A 24,772-nucleotide genomic window follows, 5' to 3' on the forward strand; every position below is an offset into this window, starting at 1 on the left:
AGTTTGAGGATATGCAAAATGTTAAGTTTGTCCTTATGACCACCTATTGGTAGCCATCATATTTTCTAGTCCTCTATCTGAGATACCTTAGCAAAAACCGATCCGAGGCCCTTGACAGCCTAGATACAGTCTTCCTTGTGGTGTAGGAGTGCAAGGATCTGTGATCTTCTATTGCTGAAGTATCTATGCTGAATGTCTGAAGCCTCTGAAAGCTGCTAATTGGTGGTCACAGATCTAAACTGTCAACATTATGCCCACTCCTGCACTCTTAAGCCCCAGATTATCTCTATTTCTAAATTGTCTTCTATAAGAATTCCTAGATCCAGGGGCGGCCAGGTGGCTCAGTGAGTAAGAGCACCGGCTCCAGTGTCGGTATGACCTGGGGATCAAATGCGGGTGCAGATACTTAGCACCACACCCAGAAATAACTGGCCGTGTAACCTTGAGCAAGTTACTTAGCCCCAGTTGCCTAGGGGCAGCCAGCTGGCTCAGCAAGTAAGAGCACTGGTTCCAGTGTCGGGATGACCTGGATCAAACCCGGGCTCAGATACTCAGCACCACACCTAGAAATAACTGACCGTGTAACCTTGATCAAGTTACTCAACCCCAATTGCTTTAAAAAAAAAAAAAGAATTCCTAGATCCTGATGCCAGGAAGACTATTAGAGCCACTAACTGTCAGCATAGGCAGGACAGGATGCTGTTTTGGTCTTTGCAATATGCATCAAGAAAGGGTTTGAGTTTCTCAGCTCCCATCATCCTAGTTACTAGAAAAGCTGATGTAGTACTCTTTGTGGGTGATAATATAACTAAAACACCTAGGCAAGATGCTACAGCCCTAGTGATTGTGTTCTACTGGGCCAGAGTCTTAGTTACTATATAAACCTCAGAACTTGTTCTGTCCTTGTCTTCCTGGAGGATGATAGGGATTAGGTGAGTTTCTTAGTTGGGGTTGAGTGATGTTGGCTTAGAAAGAGCTGGGGAAAGTACCCTGAACGCTGGTTAGTTGTAATGGGTACCTGATACTGTATTGGTCCCTGATTAGCCCAAGACCAGGCTAATTAAGCTCTTTGAAAAGTTGACTTTTTCTTTCTCTACTACTAGTGAGATTTCCCTCTCTCCTATTACTCACATTATTTATTCCCTTTGTCTAGAGTGCCTCACTCTCTGCTTAGGCAGATCTGACCAATCCTTTAAGGACTAGCTCATATCCCATTCCTTTCATAAATCCTCTCCTGCTTCCTTATTCTTCTTTCCCTTTTCTGGATTCCTTCAGCATTTAACATTTATATTACATAATTTAGCTATGTTATATACTGCATTTTTCCACTATTGCATTTTTCTCACTAGCTAAACTTCATGTTTCTTGTAGAAAGGGTTAATGTTTTGTATTTCTTCTGTAGTACCCCCAAAGCACCTAAGTGTTGAGCCCATAACAGGTGTTCAGTATGTATGTACCTGGCCCTGTTGCTGTTGAGGAACACTTAGATTTCATCAAATACATAATCCTAGAGTGACCCTCTCAGGAGATACTGTAGGTTAAAGAAGAGAAGCTTGCTCTAAAGTGTACTCAAATTTGTGTTGGAATAGAAGTAACAAGTACTTCGTAGTAATTATAAATCTTAATGGGACTCTAAATCTGGACCAGCAAAACTCTAAATCTTATTTTCAGGACTCTCACTTCTGAATAACATGCCATCTATTTTTATAGGAATACTTTTTAGAGTAGCAATGTGGTATAGAAAGGACATTGGAGAAGGAGTGAAAATGTCAGCAACTTGTTCAACATGTCAGTGCAAAGACAAGATTTGCCAACACAATGAAGAAAAGGGAAACTAGGCACAAAGAGAAGGAAAGATGTCACCAGCAAAGTATAAAAGAGTCAGGTGCTAAGCAGCAGTAAAGAGGGGAGAGTAAGAGGAAATCTGCATTCAAGAGGCAACCATCGTCTCCTGAGGAAATACCCTGAGAAAGAACAGTGCCTGTGATGTTTCGTAGCTACTATTTAAGCATACCTTGAATGACTTGAAACTTTTGTGTCATTTGATGGGCTTGGTCCTTTTAGTGTTTTAACATGAGGCCAGTTGGATACTTCTTCTATGCATGGAGCCTCTCAAAAAGGAAGTAGCCAGGTCCTATAGTGTCTGATCAGCTGCCGGGATCACCAAATCCTAATTGTGTGTGGTATGTGTGTCTATGTGCCTGTGTGTCTCCAGATCTGTGCTTACATCAGTGTGGGGAGCTCTCAGTATGGAAACATCCTCCACTGATGCATTTTGACAATTCATTTCTAATTTAAAATTTCAGAGACTTGCCTGGGGGGGTTAAAAGACATCTCTATTTATAACTACTCCCCAATATTAGTTATTAGGAACAAAGCTATTTGAGTCAGAGTAGGATCTATCCTGAATATTGTTGATCTTTATACTAGTCTTATTTCAGAAGAATTCAGTTACATTGTAGCATGCTATAATATGAGGGATTCTTGGGAGACAGAGATATACAGTAGGAAACCCCCCCACACACACACTAGATTTGGAGTGAGAGGGTCTGGATTCAAGCGCTGGTTTTGCTGTTTACCACCTGGGTGACAAGTAGGCAAGTCACAAGCCTTCTGCGCCTAGTTTCCTCATATGAAAATATCTAAATGACCTCTAAAGTCACTTTTAGCTCTAAATCTATGATCCTATGATTTTTACTTTAGGAGATAAGGTCAGCATAACACATCCCTGCTATGTCATGATCTTATAGTTCCATCCTTATTTCTTCATGTGTAAGCAGTAATAACTTTTGGGCAAATCTCCTTCCATAAGATTTGGAGACCAGAGGGATTGTCCTGTCTGTCCTTGTTGGGGATGATGAGGAACCTCATAGGTGGAGGGACTTCTGTTGTTCGAATTATCTGTAGATTATGGGAACAAGCCAGAATGTGATAGGTCCTCAAGTCACAAAACACTAAGCCTTTGATGTAAGACCCCTCTGAGCTCTAATTACTGACATCTGCTCCAAAGCATTGGTTTGAGACTTTCCCTTGGGATTTGGCTACAAAGGTAATCTGTGACACAAAAGACCCATATTCCTTGTCCTGCTACTTATATTATTTTTACTGAAAGAAAAAGGGGGAGAGCCCTTTCACATTAATTTTTAATTCAGTAACTTTGTATTATTTTTCAACACACTTATTGATATATCTGAGTCTTTTTTTCTTTGGGTATGGTCTTTATTTAGATCAAAATGGTACACTGACCATCTAAAATCCTCAGGGATTAAGCCCTTTTAGATAGCCAAATGGTCTGTCTAGCAGAATATTTACTCCTTTAGGGAGCAGAAATTTATTAAAACAATTTTAAATGGAAATTTTTATAAGAAATATTGCATACTTCCCTGTTATTTTGAATGAAATACACTAAACATAGTGTCACCTTTTCTTGATGATTCAGTAATCTCTTTATGAACTTCAGTTATAATATTGTGATTTTTATACCTTGATATCATTGAGCTGTCCAGGTCTTTGGACCTACTCTAAATGACTCCAACTGACATATTTTTTAAGTATTTTTGTCTGTTTTGTGTACTTTCTTTTCTGTCTCCTCCCTTATTTTCAAACTGTAAATTATCACCCCTTATTGGTGTCAGAACACCTGCAAATAACAGCCCCTCTACTCCCTTCTAATCTGAAGTTTATTGCTTCTAATCAACAATAGACTAAGATATCCAAAAAACTGATTTATAAGAACTAGTCATTTAGTCAGTTAATAAATGCCTATTGTATACCAAGCATTGGGGATACAGAGAAAGGTAAAAACAAAAGTACTTGTCCTTAAGAATTTCATATTCTAATGGAGGAGATAACATGCAAGCAACTATTTACTTGTAAGATATATGTAGTGTTAATGGGAGGTACCTTTAGAAGGAAGAAGTGAGCAGTGTGTGAAGCAGAGCAGGAGTGGAGATGGGAAAATCCTCTTGCAGAAGGTAGGATTTGAGCTCAGTCTTGAAGGAAGCTAAGAGGCAGAGGCAGGGAAGAAGAGTATCCCGGGCATAGGGAACAGTCAGCAGAAAGACTTGGAGTAAGGACATGGACCTGTGTCACTGAACTGGAGACTATGCAGAGGAGAATAAAGTATGAGAAGACTAGAAAGGTTTGAAGGGACTGGATTGTGAAGGGCTTGAAAAGCCAAACAGAAGGTTTTATATTTGATCCTTGAGGCAATAGGGAGTCAGTGGAGTTTGGGGTGGAGGAGAATGAATGACTTTGTCAGACCTAGGAAGACCACTTTGGTAGTGGAGTGGAAGACTAGAGTAGGAATACTTGAGGCAATGAAATCAATGAACCAGAAAACTATGTAATGTTCTGAAGGTAGAAACAACAGATACAGATATATATATATATATATATATATATATATACATACACACACATATATATAACACACACACATATACATATTTGTATATATATGGGGTCATATATATATATATATATATGACATAGTATATAGCAAGTGAGGAGTCAGTGGGTTTGCAAGCTTGGTCAACTGAGAAGTTGGACATTCCCTCCACAGTCATAGAGAAGTTGGGAAGAAGTAAAAGTTTGAAGGGAAAGATAATGGATTCTATTTTTGGACTTAGTGGGTTTAGGATATCCATGGGATATACAATTCAAAGGTATCAAATGGGCTGTTAGTGATATGAGACTGGAGGTCAAGAGAAAGGTTGGATCAATAGGTCTGAGAATCATCTAGATAGAAATGATAATTGAACCCATGGGAGCTGATGAGATCACCAAGTGAAATAGTATAGATGGAGAAAAAAGAGGGTCCAGAATAATGAATAAGTTTCACAGTGACAGTCTGAAGCAAGCTCTGGTGAATAAAGTCTAGGGACTTTATTGCTTGTATTTTATGACATCCATTTTGGCACCTCAGAATCCATTTTTACTTATTTCCTGGTTCTCATCAGTGTTCCATATAGATTTCAATTCAGCAAGTTGCTGAATTGCATATAGAGGAGGTATTACTATGTACAGTGGTCCAAAAGTATGAGTACAGTTTTATGCTATTAAAGCTCAAAGTCTTTTGGGACACGCTGAATAATATTTCATGGATGAATTCTATATGTTATATCATTGTCCTGTCACCCCAGTTTTTATTGTCTGCTCTGTCAATCAGTAACTAGGTTTTAAGTTCCTAGAAGACAAGGGTGGTTTTTAACCCAATTTGGTAGATTACAGCTGGCACTCCATAAATATTTATTGAGGAATATATCTTCTCATATGGTATAATATTCAAGGGATATTTCACACTCTAGTTTTTCAAACTCATAAATTTGTTTTACAAATGAGATTATAACTTATGCTGCCCTCCAGGAGATCCACAAAATACAACAGGCCTTTTGTAATAACAATACAAGTTGATATTCATTCATTGCTTTTAATTTGCACAAATCATTTTACAGACATTATCCCTTTTGACCCTCATGACAAACCTGAGAAGTAGGAAATTCAGATATTATCCCCATTTTACAGATGAGGTCCATAGGCTCATAGACTTAGAGCTAGGTCAAAGAGGTTGAGTGATTTGTTCATGGTCATAAAGCTCAAGTGTCACAGGTGAGATTCAAAGCCAAGTTTCTTCTGTTTCCAAGTTCAGCATTCCTTTCGCTGTAATAGGTCACCTCCAAGAAGTACAAAGAAAATCCTTCTGCTGCTATTCCTATAAAAGAGGGAAATTGATTATCCTACCACTTCATAAAAATATGAAGGACTTTTCCCTGAAGATTTCTGATAACCTGGCCTATTAGACCCAAGTGTTAGAAAACCACAATACAAAATTTTTACATACTTTGTACAGTTTTTCCCCCTCAGGATAATTTGCCTTTGTAACCTGTTTGTTTACTCTTAACTGTTATTTCATTAGGCTATTCATTCAATTGATTGGCATCATGAGGGCAAACAGTTCATGTGCAGCCATTCAGATGGCAGCTTGACTCTGTGGAACCTGAAAAGTCCAAGCCGTCCTTTCCAGACCACAATTCCACATGGTAAGATGATGCTTTCAAAGGGAATAAATGTTGATATTCACTGCTTTAGGTGGAGTGGAAAGAGGTGGTGTCAGTACTTAAGGTTAAAGGAGTGACAAAGTTTTCCAAGTAACTTTCTTTCCCCTCCCTCACTTCTAAGAACGCAGAGGTTGCTTCCAAGTGTCAAAATCTTTTTTTAAGCCTTACTTCACCCTGCCCTTCCCCTCTCCCCCTTTCCTACACCAGATGAACTTATTGCCTCTACATGTAATAGCTAAGTTTCCTCAACTGGAGAGATTGATAGTGAGTGACCCATCTAGGAGTCATTGTTAGTGCTTAATAAAACAATGTTCACAGACTGAACCTGTAGTTAGTGACTGACTCTATCAGTGGGAGAACAATCTTGTCTCAAAGCCATTTGAAAACATCTCATGTTACTGCTGCCATTGACCTAGCACCTTTGTCCTGTTTTCTCTCTTTTTCTGCTCTTTTTATGTAAATGTACTCCAGATGGGCCCTGTTGTGTCCTGTGAAGTTTATTAAGTGCATTTTAATTACCATCTCTCATGATTAAGGACAGGTTATCTCTGTCTTTTAATGAGAAATATAAAATATATATATATAACATGTACCACAGAGCAGACCACAGAAAATTTTTGTGCATTCACAAGACCTAACTCAATGAAACTGCATCAATAGCAATATGAACCCTATCCACTGTTACATTTCAGAAGCTTTGTTATATCTATATATTTTAGCCATTGCTTGTACGCTTAAATGGGCAGTGTATTTGTAATTGATCTAGCTTCTTGGTTCTATGTATCCATTGTACAGCTACCCATGAGAACCACATGTGAAATATGTATTTTGATGCTGATCTTAGTTCTCTAGTTTTGGGCCTGATCAGATTTTAGGAAAGACATTGGTAAACTGGAACACATATACAAGAGAGAAATTCTGCAGGGCAGCTATTAGAAAAGATAACAGAGAACTTCCAGCAACTATGTGGAACAGAAAGAATTTTGCTGTAACCTGCATGCAATACATCAGAGGCTTTCAAATTCTGTACTCTTAAAAAGTGAGGATCCAAAGCTTTTGTTATGTGGGATATATAATTGATAGTTACCATATTAGAAATCAAAATATCTTAGTATTCTATGAAAATAGTTTTGACTTCCTAGTTCCCCTGAAAGGGCTTTAGGGAATCTCAGGATTCCTGGACCATATTTTGAGAACCACTGGAATATATGTAATCATACTTCTGCATCAGTCAAGTGATTGTTATATATGTAAAAAGTATGTAGTCTGGTTCTCCAACCTGAATGAAAAGGCAAAGTGGTTTGAGGAATGCCTCTCCATTTTCCAGATTGTCAAGAAAAATAATGTGTTTCTTTTTTTAAAAAAATTGGAAAGAACGCAGTGTGCAAACAAAGAAGAAAAAGGATCAGAAGAGACAGAAGGGGTTCTGATCTGCTCAGTAGTTTGGTGGGTGGGGTATGGTCAAAGAGGAGAAAGGAGAGAAAGATCACTGGGCATTGGAAACTAAACCATTGTTACTTTTCCTCCAAGATGTAATAAAGTAGATCCACTGATGATGTCAGGTAAAAGATTTTGCATCAAAGTTAGAGGAAGAAGAGAGGAGTAATGAGGTTTAATAGCTCCTTGCTGAGAAGGACTGAGGTGACTATTTGTAAATTTGATGATAGTAATAAGATTGAAGTCTACCATCATTCTGGGGCATGCATATATCAAAGACATGACAGAACACCTCCCAAGATTCATCAAACTTGATGAATATTACCAATTTATTGTGCTTCAGATGGGCACACATTATACTGCTAAAAAACATCTTCTCAAAACTATGAAGTCTTGACCAAGAAATGGAAGAGTGGTATTTTCATCAGTGCTGCCAGCCCAAAGCAAAGGGTTCAAAAGAGAGAAGCAGATTGAATAATGGAATAGCTGGTTAATAAGATGGTGTCTGAGTATAGGATTTGGATTTCTGGGCCACAGTTAAAAATATAGGAGTGACAAGCTCCTTCTGGCTAGTGATGAAGCAATCCAAACAAAGAATGGTAAAATATTTGCATAGTCTTATAATCAATTCACAAGGACTTTAAGGTGCAAAAGGAGGGAGATGAATAAAACTATGTGTGTATATCCACCAAGCTATATATCATAGAGAATAACTACAATGTAGGAAGAAGAATAGCAGTAGAGATTTCTAGGAATTAAAGCAAACCAAAATCTAAGAAAGGAGCAAACAATAAAACTCATGGTCTCAGCTGTCTATATGTACATGAATGCAAAACCACATGGGTAACAAAAAGGTGAACAAGGATATCCTAACACAAGAAGGCAAATTTAATCTCCTAGATATCACTCAAACTTGATGGGATGAATCTGGTGTCTAGAATTTTTTTGATTTTTTGGTCCAGACCTGTGGTTTTAATACTGTGAAGAAGTCCTGGAATGGAAACTGTCCACTGATGGATATTTATAGTATTTCTAATACTTGTAGTCTTAGAGAGTTGCTTGGGACATCATAAAGTTACGTGACTCACTCATGCATGAGAAGCAAGATTTGAATCCAAGTATTTCCTATTTCAAGGCTAGCCCTCTGTCCAGTATACCACATTGTCATGTTAAACAGGAAAAGGGCAATGAGTAGTGAATAGCATCATATATTAAGGAAATATGGGGATCGATTAATTTGTACATCAGCTATAGAACTTTCTTTGCTACAGAAAAGCAGCTAATAATTTCTTAACGTGCCTTAATAATTTCATCCTTCAAAAGGCAGAAGAACCAATAAGAGACATTGCTATTCTATAACATATTTTTATCAGTAAGGAGGACTGGTTTTGGGGGTATAAAGGATAAAATGAAGTGACCAGTCTACTATAGAATTTTTGATAGAGGAGGGGAAAGATACGAATGATCCAATCTGAAGTCTAGATTTGGGTAGAACAGGTCTTAAGGGGTTAAAAAAGGAAGTATAGATAAGCATAGACAGGATGAACCATGATACCATGAGCTGAGTGTCTACAAGGACAGTTAGCCTACAAGGGGTTAGAAGTTCCAGAGAATGAAATTTTGAAAACAGATAAACTCTTTAGAGAGACATCAGAGTCCAGGAAAGAGCACTGGTTTGGTTTGGTTTTTAAATGTAATCTATTTAAAAACTGTTTGGTTTCCAAATGTTTTTCAGCAGTATAATATGTGCCCATCTTAAGCACAATAAATTGGTAATATTCATCAAGTTTGATGAATCATGGGAGGTGTTCTGTCATATCCATGATATATGCATGCCCCAGAATGATGGTAGACTTTAATCTTGTTACTATCATCAGGTTTACAAATAGCCACCTCAGTCCTCAGAAAGGAGTTATTAAACCTTATTACTCCTCTCTTCTTCCTCTAACTTTAATGCATAATCTTTTATCTGACATCATCAGTGGATCTACTTTATTACATCTTGGAGGAAAAGTAACTATGGCTTAGTTCCTAATGTCCAGCGATCTTTCTCTCCTTTCTCCTCTTTGACCATACCCCACCCACCAAACTACTACAGGACCTAGGTTCAAATCCTGCCTGTATTGCTTCCTACATGACTGTGGACAAGTCACAAGAAGCTTTCTGGGCCTCAGTTTCTTCAGTTGTAAAAGAAGGTAGTTGAAATAGATTGCCCCAAGAGCACTTCTAGTTCTAGATTCATGATTCTGTGAAAGGAAAGAAAAGATAGAGTTATGTAAAAAGATCAGTTGAATCACAGGGAAGTTACCAGTCACTCTACATTTAGTTGAGCACTCAGCTGGCCATTGATTTGTGCTCTTCAGCTTCCCTGCAAAGATTCTGAGAGATGATTATTCACAGTTCAGTTGAGTTGATGCTGGATGGCATCTCCATGGCAATACTGGGTTCTATACAGAATTTGGAAATGAGGTCAGGTAATACAGTGTCAGCCCAAGTATCTGGCACAATTCAGTGAGAACAGTATCAGGAATGCTAATCTTAAGAAAGGTGCTAAAAAGAAGACCTGTGGGTGGAGCATGGTATATTACATCTCCACAAATGTCTAAAAGTCTGTAATGTAGAAGAGAGAGCCCTATTTAGTTATAGGAAGGGCAGATTTTGGTTGAATGTATAAAGAACTTTCAGTACTACTAAAACTGCCCCAAAGTGGAAAGTGGAAACCAAATGAGCATTTGTTGGGGGAGCCTTGTTTCAGTAGAGAGTGGACAGGATAACCTCTGAAATCCCAGCTCTAGTTTCTGTGATTCTAAATGTTTTGTAATCCATTTAAAAATAATGTTGACTTTCACCTGCTGAGCAGTATTTCTTCAGGGGTAGAGTCGTGAGAAATGAGCTGCCATGATAACGAAATCCATGATTTTGAGTAGTGTGAGCATTTCAGGGTGACAGGTGCTATGTATGTTATCTGAGCAGCACTGTAGGCAGACCTCTGTCTTTATAGTTCTGACAGTCAGACCAAAGCAAAGTGCAGCCTTTGCAAACTGGTTTGACAGCTGTTGTACATCATTCTAATTACAATCCACAAGTGTGCAGTCATCAAGTTATGGCAGCGCTACAGCACTTGCTATTAGCATTTCGCTTTTGCTCTGTGTGTCAGAGAATGAGCCCAGTCTTATCTGACTCAGAATTCGATGTTAATATCCAAATCACAGCCCAGAAGGCAATGGTATATTGCTGAAAGTAGATAAACAGCAATCGTGCAAGAATGTTGCTTTTTGTGATGCTGTTATTCATAGAAAGGGAATTTGATATCACTTCTATACATGCAGCTTTTGCTGTCATTCCTTCATGGAATGAAAACAATTGTTTATTGACTTCTCTAGACAATCTTTCACAATAATGTGCCAACTTGATTAACAGAACAAAACGCATTGATTATTTCTGTGAACATAATATATAAATTACAATGCTATTCTTGGCACATCTCCTGAAACTAAGGAAGAATTTCATTTATCCCATTCTGTAACTGATAATAAAATCATACTGATCTTCCTTCAGATAAAGCACCTTTGTCAGAGATACCCATAGCTAATTTGTTAAATAGGATGCTAGTATGTTTTATTCTCACAGCAGTAAAGACTAATGTGTTAATGGTTATCACAGCATGCACAATCCTTTTTATGAGCATTTGGTTGATTCCTGTTGGAAATTCTGCGAGAATGCCAATGTTGGTTAAATAGATGCTAAAAATTTATAGAAATCTGTGGAACTGCCAACAATAGTAGGTATAGAAATGGGTTATGGTTATTTATAGCAAAAAGACAGTATTGGTTATGACATTAACTGCTACACTTGTCATGTTAGGGAATGATAGGGGTAAACAAGGAAAGTTAAAGGTTGATGGTTAAGCAGTTATTGCTTTATGATTTCTGAAGAATGAAATACCATCTTTAACAAATAGCAGTGTAATCTTTATAATAGTTGTATAGAGATCACTTTAAAGATGTCACAAAGACACTTCTAGAAAGATAGTGATGTGATAAAATCCATAAGAACCCTGAACACAAATATTCCATTAGAGCTCTAAAAATGCAGCAGAAAGAACAATGATAAAGAAAACAAAAGACAAATGCTATAAAATTCTCTCTCTAGACCAAAACTGTGCAATAAGACTTCCAGATACCTGCAAAGCTTTAAGCAGAGACAAACAATAGTAGACTTATGGCACTGTGATTAAATATACTGGGGTCTTAGCAGTTGTGTGGTTTGTCCTTCGTCCTCAAAGAGGACCATGACATCTGGGAGATGATGACATGACTTGCAATTGACTTTGATTTGGGTAAGGGAGGATTGTGCAAGGTCACCAGCCTCATTTTCTCCCCTGGAGCCATTTGGGTACAGTGTCCTGATATCAAGCAGGATGACAGGAGATGGCCCATGATACAATGGGAGACCCTGGCCCTTTTAAGCTAAGGTTTTTCTAGATTCTCACTTTGAATGAGACAAGGACTATTCAGTGAATAGGCCTCTTTAAGAAGTGAATCAAGGGATGGTCCCTTTAATTAAAAAAAAATCAAACTGGGAGGGGAAGACCCTCAGGGTGGCTGGCCAAAACAGTTACTATTTACATTCACTCTAAGGCAGGAGGCCCCAAAAAACAACCATTAAGTGGTGCTTGGGCAGAGACCTGATGTTGTCCAGTCCATGATATCCAGAGTGAATTGGATTTAAGGTTTGGTGTTTGAGAAAGAAATCTAGCCAGTAAACCCCAAGTTAACTAGGTCACTTTCAGCCATCAAAATTTACCCTCCTTTGGGCAGAATACCTTCAGGTAAAAGGAAAGGAGTGGAGAGTAGAGGAGAGACTGAGTTGCCCAAGTGGAACTAGAGAGTCAGACCACTACCCAGTGTCATGCCTATACTGCCAGCACTGATGTCACAGCAGAAGACAGGCCAAAACAACACCTAAACAGCACAGTACTCATGTAGCCCATTCCTGAGCCATGCCCAAACCAGCTCCTTAGCAGCCAATGCCCAACCTACAATGAAAAAAAGGGCCAAGACAGTACCTGGTGTCTTGAAGGAGGCTTGCTACCAGTATAATCTGCAACACTCAGGCCTGTTAGAGTCAAAGCAAGGGGACAGAACCACAGTTTAGTATTATGCAAATAAGAGACAGAAACAGAAGCTTTGGAAGACAAATAAGTTAAACCATTAGAAGACTGCATAAAAACCTGGGTTTAGCTGCAAAATGTAAGACCTAGTTTTAGCTATCCCTTCCAGAAACAAGCAAGGCAGCCTCCCTATCCAGGAGTATGGAAGCGAGCAGATTCTTACCCAGTGACAAAGTCCCAGTCCAGAAATTGAAGCTCAAGATGCAGCAAACAGAAGAAGACACCATGGAGAAATAGTATGGATTAAGAAAAGCCCAAGAGGTAAATCCAGAAGAAAACAGTAACTCTGAAGAAAGTTCAGATGGATCCTCAAAGAAAAGAATGGCTTGTCTGCAATGACTCCAAGAGCTCCTGGTTGAAATGAAGCAAAAGAGACAAAATGTAATCTGAGATTAAATGAGGGCTATAGAGGAAAGAATGGGAAGGAGAATTAATAGTTAGAATTGTTAGTAGTAAGCCTTACTCAAAAATGAGCTCCTTAAAATTTAGAATGAATTGGGGGTGGCTAGGTGGCGCAGTGAGTAAAATGCTGGCCTGGAGTCAGGAGGACCCGAGTTCGGTTCCAGCCTCAGAAACTTAACACCCACACAAAAATACTAGCCGTGTAACCTTGGGCAAGTTACTTAACCCCAATTGCCCTCCAAAAGGCAAAAAAAAAATTTGGAATGAATCAAACAGATAATATTGATTTCATAAAACAGGATATATTGAAAACAAAATAAAAAGTTTTGGGGAAAAACAGAACAAAATGTAAAATATATTTCCAAAAACAATTATTAGGTGACCTGGAAAAGAAGCCAAGGAGAAATAATCAAGAATCATTGGACTCTACTTGCAAACCATGACCCCCTTGCCAAAAAAAAAAATCCTGAATGCTATATTTCAAGAAATCATTAATAAAAATGATCTGTATCAATTGAAACTATAGAAAATTGTGAAAATAGGAAAAATCTAGTGATCACCTTCTGAAAGAAATTGTCAAATAAGAACTCACAGAAATGCATCCAGAGATTCCAGGTCTAGGGGCAGCTAGGTGGCACAGTGAATAGAGCACTGGCCCTGGAGTCAGGAGGACCTGAGTTCAAATCCGGCCTCACACACTTGACACACTTACTAGCCGTGTGACTTTGGGCAAGTCACTTAACCCTAATTGCCCTCCAAAAAGCAAAAAAAAAAAAAAAAAGGAGAGATTCCAGGTCAAATAAAAAATATTATAAGTAGCCAGAAAAAGAGAGCTCAAGTTCAAAGGAACCAAAGATACAATGATGCAAGTCTGGACAGCTACAACAATTAAAGAGAGGTCTTGGAATATGATATTTCAGGAAAACAAAAGATAAAGTTTACAACCTAAAATAATTTACCCTGAGAAAGTAAGAACGATTCTAGAAAGGCAAAAACAATCAATCTTTAATGAAATAGAGGGTTTTAAAACATTCCTGATTAAGAGATCAGAGATCAGCAGAAGCTTTGAAATGCAAACACTATACAATTAAAACATATTTATGTTTTGATAAGGGAAGAAGAAGAAACAAGTGTTCTTCAGAACTTTAATATTTTCAAAACTCAAAGAAATTGTTCAATAAAAAAAACAGAGAACTTGGGGAGTGACTTTGTTTTGTTTTGATGCACTTAAGAGAATAAATAAAAGGGAAAGAATAGAGTATACAGTGGAAGAAGAGGAGAGAACTTAATGTACTATATAATCAGGTACCCAAAATGAAGAATTTCTAAATATGGAGTATAAGCAATGGGAGGAGCATCACATCTCACCCCCACTACACTGCTTCTAGACTTCTTTGGACCTCTCCATCATGCCTTCCTTCCCCAGGAAACTCATCATTGGGAAATCACATTCTGCAAAATTGTATCTGTTTGGTACTCACATCTTATCAGTACCCTATGATTGGACCCTCAGACTGGAGGGCAGAATCACAGCTTCCAGGTTTTCTTTGTAAGGAGAAGACTCAGCATAATCTTCTCTCCATTTCCCACAAAGCTTTTGAACTTTTCCATCATGTCCCTTTCACTCCCTGCACTTCTCAGTTTCCATTTGTGTTGTATCTTCTCCCATTAGGCTGTAAGTTCCTTGAAGGCAGGTATTACCTTTGTTTTTATTTTTATTTGTATCCCCATTGCTTAGCCCAATACCTAGCAAATAGTAAAGGCTTAATATATGTTTATTGAATGACTGGCTGATGACATCAATCATACTTTCTTCTGATCCATGCAGAAGAGGGTTGAATATACTCACACATGTATATAGACTCATGTCTATACACATATACATACAGTGAGATTGCTTCAGAAATACATCTATTTCAACTGGAAAATAGGAAGGGAGAGAGGGAATGATCAATGAAGAATTCATCATAAGCAAAAGAAGCATCAGAGTAGATTGTGAAAGGAATTAATAGGAAAATCAGCATAAAAATGTGGGATTGGGAGTGGACAAAAAGAAGACAGCTAGTGGAAATGGATCATTTAAGTTATTGATCACTAGTGTTAAGCATACTCCTCTATCACACTTTATAAATAGGGATAGTAAGAGCAAGGAGAGTAAAAAGTGTAACAAGATAGGGAGAAGGAAAATAACAATTAACAATCATACCAATAAACATAAATGGAATGAGGCTAGTCTTTAAAAAAAAAGACAAAGATCACAGAATATATTAGAAACCAAAGTCCAACAATGTCATTTACAAGAAAAAAAATTCACAAAAAGTTAAAATACATGACTGGCACAAAATTTATTTTGCATCAGCTAATTCAAAAAACTAAGGGGTGCTGATCATGGTCTGAAATAAGGCAACAGTAAATAAAGACATCATTAAAAGAGATAAACAGGGAGGCTAAAATATGCTTAAAGGCACCATAGATAATGAATCAATAGCAATACTTAACATACATGCATCAAATGGCATAGCATCTAAATACATAAAGGAAAAGTTAAATTAAAGAACTAATAATAATGAGCAACTTTAATTTACCTCTTTCCAATCTTGACACATCTATAAAAAGATGAACAAGTTAAGGACCAGAATAGAATTTTTAAAAAGTAAAATATACTATATTTCTAACTTTTTTGGCACCTTTGCATGAAACATAGATTAGGGGATAAAATTCCAACAGATGCAGAAAAGCAGAAATATTAAATAATCCTTTAATTAGCACAATGAAATAAAAGTTTTAGTTAATTAGGGGCCTTTGGATAAAGAATTAAAAACTGATGAGAGACAACTAATTTAATCCTAAAGAATTGTTAGAAAAAGAACAAAAAGCAGTAGACAATTTCACCAACAAAAATTATAATAATACAACAACAGGTAAAAGTAGTCTTAGGAGAAATTTTATATTTCTAAATTTCATCAACAAAAGAGAGAAAGAACAGAAAGCTGAATTGTGCATATAACTTTAAAAAAAGCAATAGATCATAAACCTTCAACTAAACACATTAGAAATTCCAAAAATCATAAAATAAAAGATGAACAAATTGAAAGCCAAAAAGACCCCACCCCAAGCCGTATTGAATTGATAAATAAAAGTGGGATCTGGTATTTTGAAAAAAAAAACTAATAAAAATAGATAAATCATTAGCTAATCTTATGGGGGGAAAAGAGAGAGGAAAATCAAATTGTCAGTATTAAAAGTAAAAGAGGATAAATCACAATTGAAGATTGGAAATAAAGGAAATTTGTATAGGAATTTTATAACCAAATGTTTTAGTTTCATGTTGATTTTGTTCTTTTCCTCCTACCTAAACATTTCAGGAATTCTCACTTATAAGAGCAGTATTTGGCATTCCTTGAATATTTCTGCATTGAGAATTGTACAATTTCAGAGGTAGAAGGGGCCTTAGTTGCCATCCACCCAAATTCAAACATAAAAAAAGATAATATCTCCTCATGCAGCCCATTCCACTTTCTAGTGGCTGTAGTATGAGGAATCTTTTCCCTCATATCAAATCTACATCTGCCTGAAGCTTTCCTTGTTCCTAAGTATGCCTTCTGGGGCAATGCAGAACAAATTTAATCCCACTTCTCCATGGCCTTTCTTCAACTACTAGAAGAAAATTAATCTGCCTCTGCATAGTCTTCCCTAGGCTAAACCTCAGTCATTCAGAAACTCCTATGGCATTGACTGCAGTTTTTCAACATGCTACTTGTCTTCCTCGGAATGACCTACAGCTTGTTACTGTCTTTCCCAAAATGTTCGTGTTAAGATGATTTCCATCCAACTGTGGTCTAGCCAAGGCAAAGTACAGAAAGACTATCACCTCATTAGTCTTGTATATCAGTGTGTTGTAATATTTCGTTAGCTTTCTTAGCTGCTCTGTGAACTTATTTCAACCTTGAAATTCACTGATATTTTTAATAAGAACTATTAACTAGCCTTGTATCTGCCATCTTGTCAATCAATTGGCAAGTATTTATTTAGCACCCCCTATGTGCCAGTCACTATTCTGGAATTGAAGACATAGGAAAAAAAAGCAGAACAGCCTCTGCCTTCAAGGACTTTAATTAATTGGGCTAGGCAACTTGTGTATACAGAGCAAATGCCCTTTTCATATGGGAGCAATCTGGTTCTTGGAAAAGGCAGAAAAGCAACTTTCATGTTAAGAATAATGAATGGAATCAGCATATGAATAACATGAAGTGCTCTTTATGCTGCATATGAACATATGTGCTTCCTGAAAGAAGCCAAAAAGCTTATGTGCACAAAATGATGACAAAATACATAAGTGATAGAGTTTTCCCATTAAAATGTGATGAGACAGACTTATTAGGAAGAACATTTCAGATGAATGAATGGGGAGGACCTGTTTGAGGGCAGGGGAATGACCATAGTTACAGGCCCCTATGGTTCTTCAGGCCTTTTGCCTATGACTTTTGCAGCTTTTGAAATTTTAAAGTCACAATATGGCAGTAAATCAAATAACAGTCTGGAGACTCTGGGAAGATTAAATAAGGACTATTGGTTTCGTAACTGAACTGGCAGCAAAGTGGATTTCAAGAATTTTACTTCATAAAAGAAATTAATCACTAACTTCCCAGTTAACTTTCCAGAGACTTTGATTTGATGTGTTAGAGGCAGTTAAAATACCTGGAGGAGAGGAGTTAAGGAGAGTATAGGAGGAGTTAAAAAGCCAGAAGGAGCCTAGGGCTATAATCAGTTAAGCAGAGCCTACTGATTAGAAGAGAGATGAATTCTCTATGACTGCTAGGTGGCCAAGTAGAAAAGATTCTGAACTTAGAGACAGGAAGATCCGAGTTCAAATTCTGCCTCAGATGCTTATTGGCTTGTATGACCTTGAGGAAGTCACATATTCTTTTTCAGTCTCATTTTATTCATCTGTAAACCAGGGATGATAATAGCACCCCCATTTCACAGAGTTGTTGTGAGGTCAAAATGAGATAATACATGTAAGTGCTTTGTAAGAGTTAAAGCATCATATAAACTGACTATTGTTAATGTTATTGTTGCTGCTTCCAATGGTCTGAGAGGAAGGAAAAGGGTGAAAGACAGACTTGGCTAAAAGAAGAAACTTGTATCTGATTGAACAAAGAATTCTTTTGAGAAGTTGGCTTGGCTTGTTTATGCTACCCAGAGAGCAAATCAGACTTGTTCAGTTCTCTGGCTTAAGAGAACTACTTGGCACTTTAATAGCATAATATTCTCTCACTGCCCTCTTAAGAGTGATTGTGAGTTAAAAGAGCTTGTCACTGTTTCATCAGTTTGAAAGCAGAAGAAAAGCAGATCTGCCCAGCAGAAGAGCAGTGATGAACAGAAGAATAGTTAGTGGGGAAACAACTTTTTATGGTATAGATTTTCCCTCAAATAATCAAGTACATCAAAGTATATTTCCCTGTTAGGTTTCTCCAAGTGTGTGCCTACTCTCCTCTATGGAAATTATGTGTATTGACGGAAGAGTGTGACCCAGGTTTATGTATATACTTTGATTTTTTCTTATTACTACCTTAAATTGATATGGAGTAACTGTGATGCTATAATTATTCTTTTTTTTAAGCAATTGGGGTTAAGTAACTTGCCCAAGGTTACACGGCCAGTTTTTTTTGTGTGTGTGGGTGTTAAGTATCTGAGGCCGGAACCAATCCCGGGTCCTCCCAACTCTGGGGCTGGCGCTCTTACTCACTGAGCCACCTGGCAGCCTTGATGCTATAATTATTCTTGCTTTTGCCATGTTAAGTAAATGCTGTATGCCTAAGAGTTAATGACAACTGATTTTATATTAATGGAAAGTATACCAGTGGGCCCCAGAACTGCATTAGTGGATAGCATGATTGTATCCAGATACCCTCTACCTAAACACACAGATGCATACAATCAGAATTATCCTTAGGATCCTGAGAGTGTGGTTTATAGTCACATAAAGCTGATCCATCTCTGGGAACATAGACCTGCAGGTGTGAAGGGAGGTAGGGGTAAGTAAGCCAGTCTAGAAAGAGAGAAGATGCCCCTCCCCACACACACAAAAAGGGAATACTTGTATATGTAAATATAGGCAAAATAGATACAGTATAATTTGAGAGGAGAAAGGGTAACTCCTGGCTTTCTTTAAGTCTCAACTCAAACCTTATCTTCTAAAGGAGATATTCCCAATCCCCCAGCTGCTAATACCTTCCCCTTGCAGATACCTTTACCTACTTTGTACATTTCTTACGCGTACCTGATTGTTTACATGTTGTCTCCCACAGTAGAATTTGAGGGCAAACGCTGCTTTTACTTTTCTTTGTGTCTCCAGTGCCTGACATATAATAATAAGTCCTGAATAAGTGTTTTTGGGTTAATTCATTGACAAAAATTGAGCAGTTTTGTCTTCTCTGTGTTATTGGCTTCCGTTATTCCATGTACTCTAAACAAGTGTCCTTTTGTTGATCTTGACCTTTTTTCCCCCAAAGGTTCAACAATAGAATTGTGACATTATGAGTTATGTGTTGGAAATTTCATTTTTCCCCCATTGCATGGAGATATATATATAATATATAGTATATATTATATATATACACATGCATACACACATATACACATACATATATAGACTATATATCCATTTATGAGATATAGTGATGTCTGATAAAATAGTTGCTTTGTCATCTTAGTGATATATGAACCTATTCCTTAAACCATTTTAATAAGTAAACAACTATCTTTGCTAAATTGCTTGTGTGTGTGTTTCTTAAGAGTGTTTAGCGATGTCTTTCCTCTGTGTTTTTGACCACTGTTTCATCTGCTTCTTTTAACTCTGGTCTGACTCAGTCCAATTTGTTGGCTCAGGTTCAGGCTTAGGATGGAATGAGATTAAACCATTGCAGATCATATAACATTCAGCCAGAAAAAAATTAACCTAAAAATAGTCTGGAAAGGATATTTATGAATATTATTATGTCACCCCATCCCATCCCAGTTAGCACACTCCAGTGGTTTCCCATTATTTCTAGGAACAAATGTAAACTCCTTTACTTGGTGTTTAGGGTTCATCACAACCTGACCCCTTTCAGTCTTTCCTTTTCTTGTGTGTTATCAGTCCCCTCCACACAAAGGCATGATGGTCTGTTTGTTGTTCCTCATCTATGATACTCCATATCCCATCTCCATACCTTTACATTTGATCTCTCTCTGTCTGTCTGTCTCTGTCTCTGTCTCTCTGTGTCTCTGTCTCTCTCTCTCTGTCTCTCTCTCACATACACACACATGCACACCAACACACATTTTGAATGCTCTTCTTCCTCACCTCCACCTCTTAGAAAACTATACCTTGTAGATGAACTTGTGTCACATTTTACCTCCCAGCTGCTACTACCTTCCCTTCTAAAGCTACTTTCCATCTTCACTGTATTTATCTTACATGAACTGATATGTTTACTATTTAATATATGTGTATATCTGTTTATATGTTACCTATACACACATGCATGTACATATGCACCCATATAACTAAGGGGAGAAAGAGAGAATTCCCCATTTGTATACAGACTTCTTCAGAGGGGGAAGATATGTTTGCTTTTTCTTTGTATCTGTACAGTGCAAATGCTTAATAAATGCTTGTTGTCTGATTTTTTATCAGGCATTCCATCCAGTCTTAGTGTTTTTATGATTAATTCTTTCTCTTTTATGAGATTCTACTTATGGTTATTGTAGAATTATTCTCTTTTGGAGTTTTATCCTGGGATTCTTTTAACCTATAGTACTTCTTCATTAGATTGTGAATCTTCCTTTGCTTGCTCTTTTCTTCAGTGTATTTTCTTCAGTGCCCTTTTTTTGCTAGTGTATTTTCCCCTATTGAATCTTAACTTATAAACTCACCCATTTTAAAGGTTGAAGGGCTCTGAATTATTGACACAGAGCAACTCCCTTAGAGATGCTGATGAACATCTGCTTTACTTTTAAATTTCTCTTGCCTAGCTCTGGAGTCACTATAACACAATCTATATGGAGTGGAAATAAGAATCCAACAGTAGTAATGGATGCCTAGGAAACTGTTGATGGAACCTGGTTGCCATTCACCCCTCCTGCTGTTACATCTAAACGTCTCTTGTCAAAGAGCTTATAATCTTACAGAACCTTTAGCAGAAGGTCCTGAGTGAAGATACAAAAACGACATCAAAAGCAGCTACATGAAGACCTTATCCCTCAGTGTGAGTTCTGGAGTAGTAGTGATGAGCATGGTAGGAGTGTTATCAGTGAAAGAGAATAGCAGAGGGCAGGTGAATTGGGAAGTTATAATGTATCTCTTTTCCTGTTTTTTTAAATGATGATTATCTTGCAGAAATTTTTAAAGCATCTTTTTCAGTCAATGAAAATTTTCCTTCTCTTGCCCACTCCTTCTTCTCTCCCTCACTAAGAAAGAAAAAACAAGCTAAACAAATTCCTACATTGGCCATATTTTTTTTTAAAAATCTCAGTCTACACTCTGAATCTGTCACCTCTCTGTCAGGAGATGGGTAGCATGCTTTATCACAAGACCTCTCTGATTAGTCATCATGGTGATGAGAGTTCATAATTCTTTCTAAGTTGTTTGTCTTTATCACACTGTTGATATCGTAAAAGTTGTTCTCGTTCTGCTTACATCGTTCTGCATTAGTTCATAGCTGAAATATCACCTTCAACATTTCTCACAATACCATAGTATTCCATCACATTCTTATAGCATGATTTCTTTAGTCATTCCCCAAATTATAAACGCTCCCTCAGTTTCCAATTTTTTGCTACCACAAAAATCTGCTATCGATATTTTTCTATATATAGGTCAGAGAACAGGAAACTAAGTGGGTACCTGTCAATTGGAAAGTGAAGTGGCTGGACAAATTATGGTACATGAATTTAATAGAATATTGCAGTCCCATAACAGATTGCAGAAGGACTAGATTCAGAGAAACCTGAGATAGACTTGTAAAAACTGATGCAGGGTAAAGTGATCAGAACCAGGACAGCTGTTTATACAGTGACCACAGCGTTGTAAATGCAAATGAAAACTTAAGAACTCTGATCAGTGCAGTGACCAGTCATGGTTCCAGGTGAGGAAGCAACTTCCCACCTCTTCTTTTAAATGTGATGGACTGTGTGTACTGAATGAGATAAATTTTCAGACATGACCAACATAACATAAATTTGTAAGGCTTCACTAAACATTTCTTATGAGGAAGGACTTTTATTTGAGAGAGGAGAGAGTAAGGGGGAAGAGTGATAGTGATAAAAAAAAGAGGAAAAGAATGTCAGTGAAATATTTAAAAATAGAGGAGAGTAGAACAAATTCAGGAGGTGGTAGATACAAGCGGGGCAACTAGCATTAGTATTTCCACATTAAATTTAATATATGTTTTTGAAGCTGTATGTAAATGACTCATGGTTCCTTTACAATTATTTTCCTTCCCTTCTTTTTATATGGTGCCATTCATGTTTGTTGACGACTTTTCTTCATAATTTAAAAAAGATTAAGGAATAAAGGAAATATAGGAGACTAGGAAATTATGACAAGCAAGAGGAATTTTCAAGTATATGATCATATGGGTTGATATTTTTTGATGATGTAAGGGAAAAGTATGATCACCTTGATAGCTGGCTGATGTAGAGATACATAGGTTACAGTAGTCAAGAACAATGATGACCTAAGAGGCTAGTGTTCAAAAAGTGATTAATTTGAATATTGAAATCACCAAGCATGAGAGCAGGGATTGGGGAAAAGAAGAAGACTGATGCAGGTACTGAATCTATTGAGAAAGGAGGGAGAATGGACTTAAGGTCTGTAGATGACAGCAACAAGGATCTAAACAGGGTGATATAGCTTGATGGAGTGAATCTCAAAGGAGGGAGAGATGGCAGCATGGTAAAGGACTGCATGTTGAAGACTGCAGTCAAGACTAAGGAATCTTCTAGCTCTTCTTAAACCACTTTGTTGGGGACATGAGAGAAATGGCTGACATTAAAGGGGGTGGGCAGGGAGGAGGTTACCTAAATATACCAACTCTTCTTCCATTTTGTCAGAGGGCATGAAAGAAGGAGGTGCTAGTTCTAGCAAGTAGGCAGCTAGGAATGAAGTCTATTTCATATTGTATGATGATCAACTGTGAATGACTTGGCTATTCTCAGCAATACAATGATCTAAGACAATTCCAAAGGACTCATGATAAAAAAAAATACTATCCACCTCCAGAGAAAGAACTGATGAAATATGAATATGAATTGAAGCATACTTTTTTCCACTTTATTTTGGGATTTGGCTTGGTTTGGGGGATTTTTTTGGTCATTTTCTTTCACAACATGACTAATATGGAAATATGTTTTACATAATTGCACATGAATAATCTATATCAAATTGTTTACCGTCTTAGGGAAGGACTTGGGGAGAGAGAGAATTTGGAACTCAAAAATTTTTTAAATGGATGTTGAAAATTGTTTTTGCAAGTAATGGGAAAAATATTTTTAAAAAATAAAATAAAATTAGTAAAGTATAATACAGAAAAGTCAGATTACAGTGAGAACAAAATTGAATGAGTATGGGAGGGAGGACTCTAGAATGAAGGAGAGTTTTATAGAATGAATGTTTCAGAGGGAACAATTGGGAGAAGGCAAAGGAAGCAATTGATTGGGGAGAGGTAGGCATGAGATGAACATAGAGGAAAAGAGTATTTAGTTTGTCAGATGAATAATTCAATTATACAGATTAGGGGAGGAGGAAATAATAATTTGATAGGCATGGGACAGCAGTAGTACTAAAAATGGAGAAGTATACCTACCAAATTGAACTCACAGTTCTAATTAGAAATCTGGCATGAAGATGCCTCTCAAGTGTAGCTTCAGAGATGAGAAGAGTAGGGGTAGAAAGATCAATGATAATGGCAGATGGAGACGTTATGTTGTAAAGACCTCTTATGCTGAATAGGATGCATTAGTAGATAACCATTTCATTCTTCTATCCTTCTCTCCCACAGTCCCAGAAAAAGACTGAATCCAGGACTAGGGTGATGGTAGCAATGGATCTTCCTCCTTCTTTATTGGCAATGATCTTTTCTCTCTTGACTTGTGTAACAAAGGAGGATAGAGGAAATTCTAGTTCCACATTTTCCATCTCCAGTTAGAATCCCTTGGTTGACCAGAACAGGGAATGGATTGATGGCATTTGCATCCAAGAACATTGTGTGGTAGAGGCCTATAATCCTGGGCAACATATAACATGGGCAGCCACTTCACTATCCTGTCTTCCTCCACAGCATTTTGACAGGTGAGGCCAGGGTTCCAAAAATCAATGGCAGTAGGCCAGGAGGGTCATGTAATGAAGGAACTTCTGTGATGAAGATCCGGGCAAGAATTTTTCTGTATCTTATACTAAACAATATTGTCAGTCACACCCTTCCTGTATCATATTGCAATGTTAGATTTAAATGTCAATTAATATGTTGTGCAGTGGTATTGGTTGAATTATATAAAGAATGCCTGTTGTCTAGACTGTGATATGCAATGGAAAGACAACCCATCGGGCTAGTGCACATATCTTGGATTAACACTTCATTAGTACAGTGAAACAGGTCTCCAATTAAATAAGAAGATCATAATGGACTATGTTGCATTTGAGAAATTATGCAGTGCT

The 24,772-nt window shown here is 37.4% G+C and overlaps 1 protein-coding gene across 2 annotated transcripts in view; it reads left to right on the plus strand.

Moving 5' to 3' along the window:
- STXBP5L (syntaxin binding protein 5L) overlaps positions 1-24,772 on the plus strand; it is a 423,473-nt gene that overhangs the window by 221,344 nt on the left and 177,357 nt on the right. For both annotated transcript variants that reach the window (XM_069070001.1, XM_069070002.1), the window contains one exon: positions 5,918-6,041. In XM_069070001.1, coding sequence (XP_068926102.1) covers positions 5,918-6,041 — 124 coding nt within the window. The remainder of the gene's footprint in view (positions 1-5,917; positions 6,042-24,772) is intronic.

The sequence above is a fragment of the Petaurus breviceps genome, unplaced genomic scaffold, assembly GCF_028583685.1.
Source record: "Petaurus breviceps papuanus isolate PSGF00001 unplaced genomic scaffold, PetGlider_PUasm1.0 90792, whole genome shotgun sequence".
Classification (NCBI taxonomy): Eukaryota; Metazoa; Chordata; class Mammalia; order Diprotodontia; family Petauridae; genus Petaurus; species Petaurus breviceps.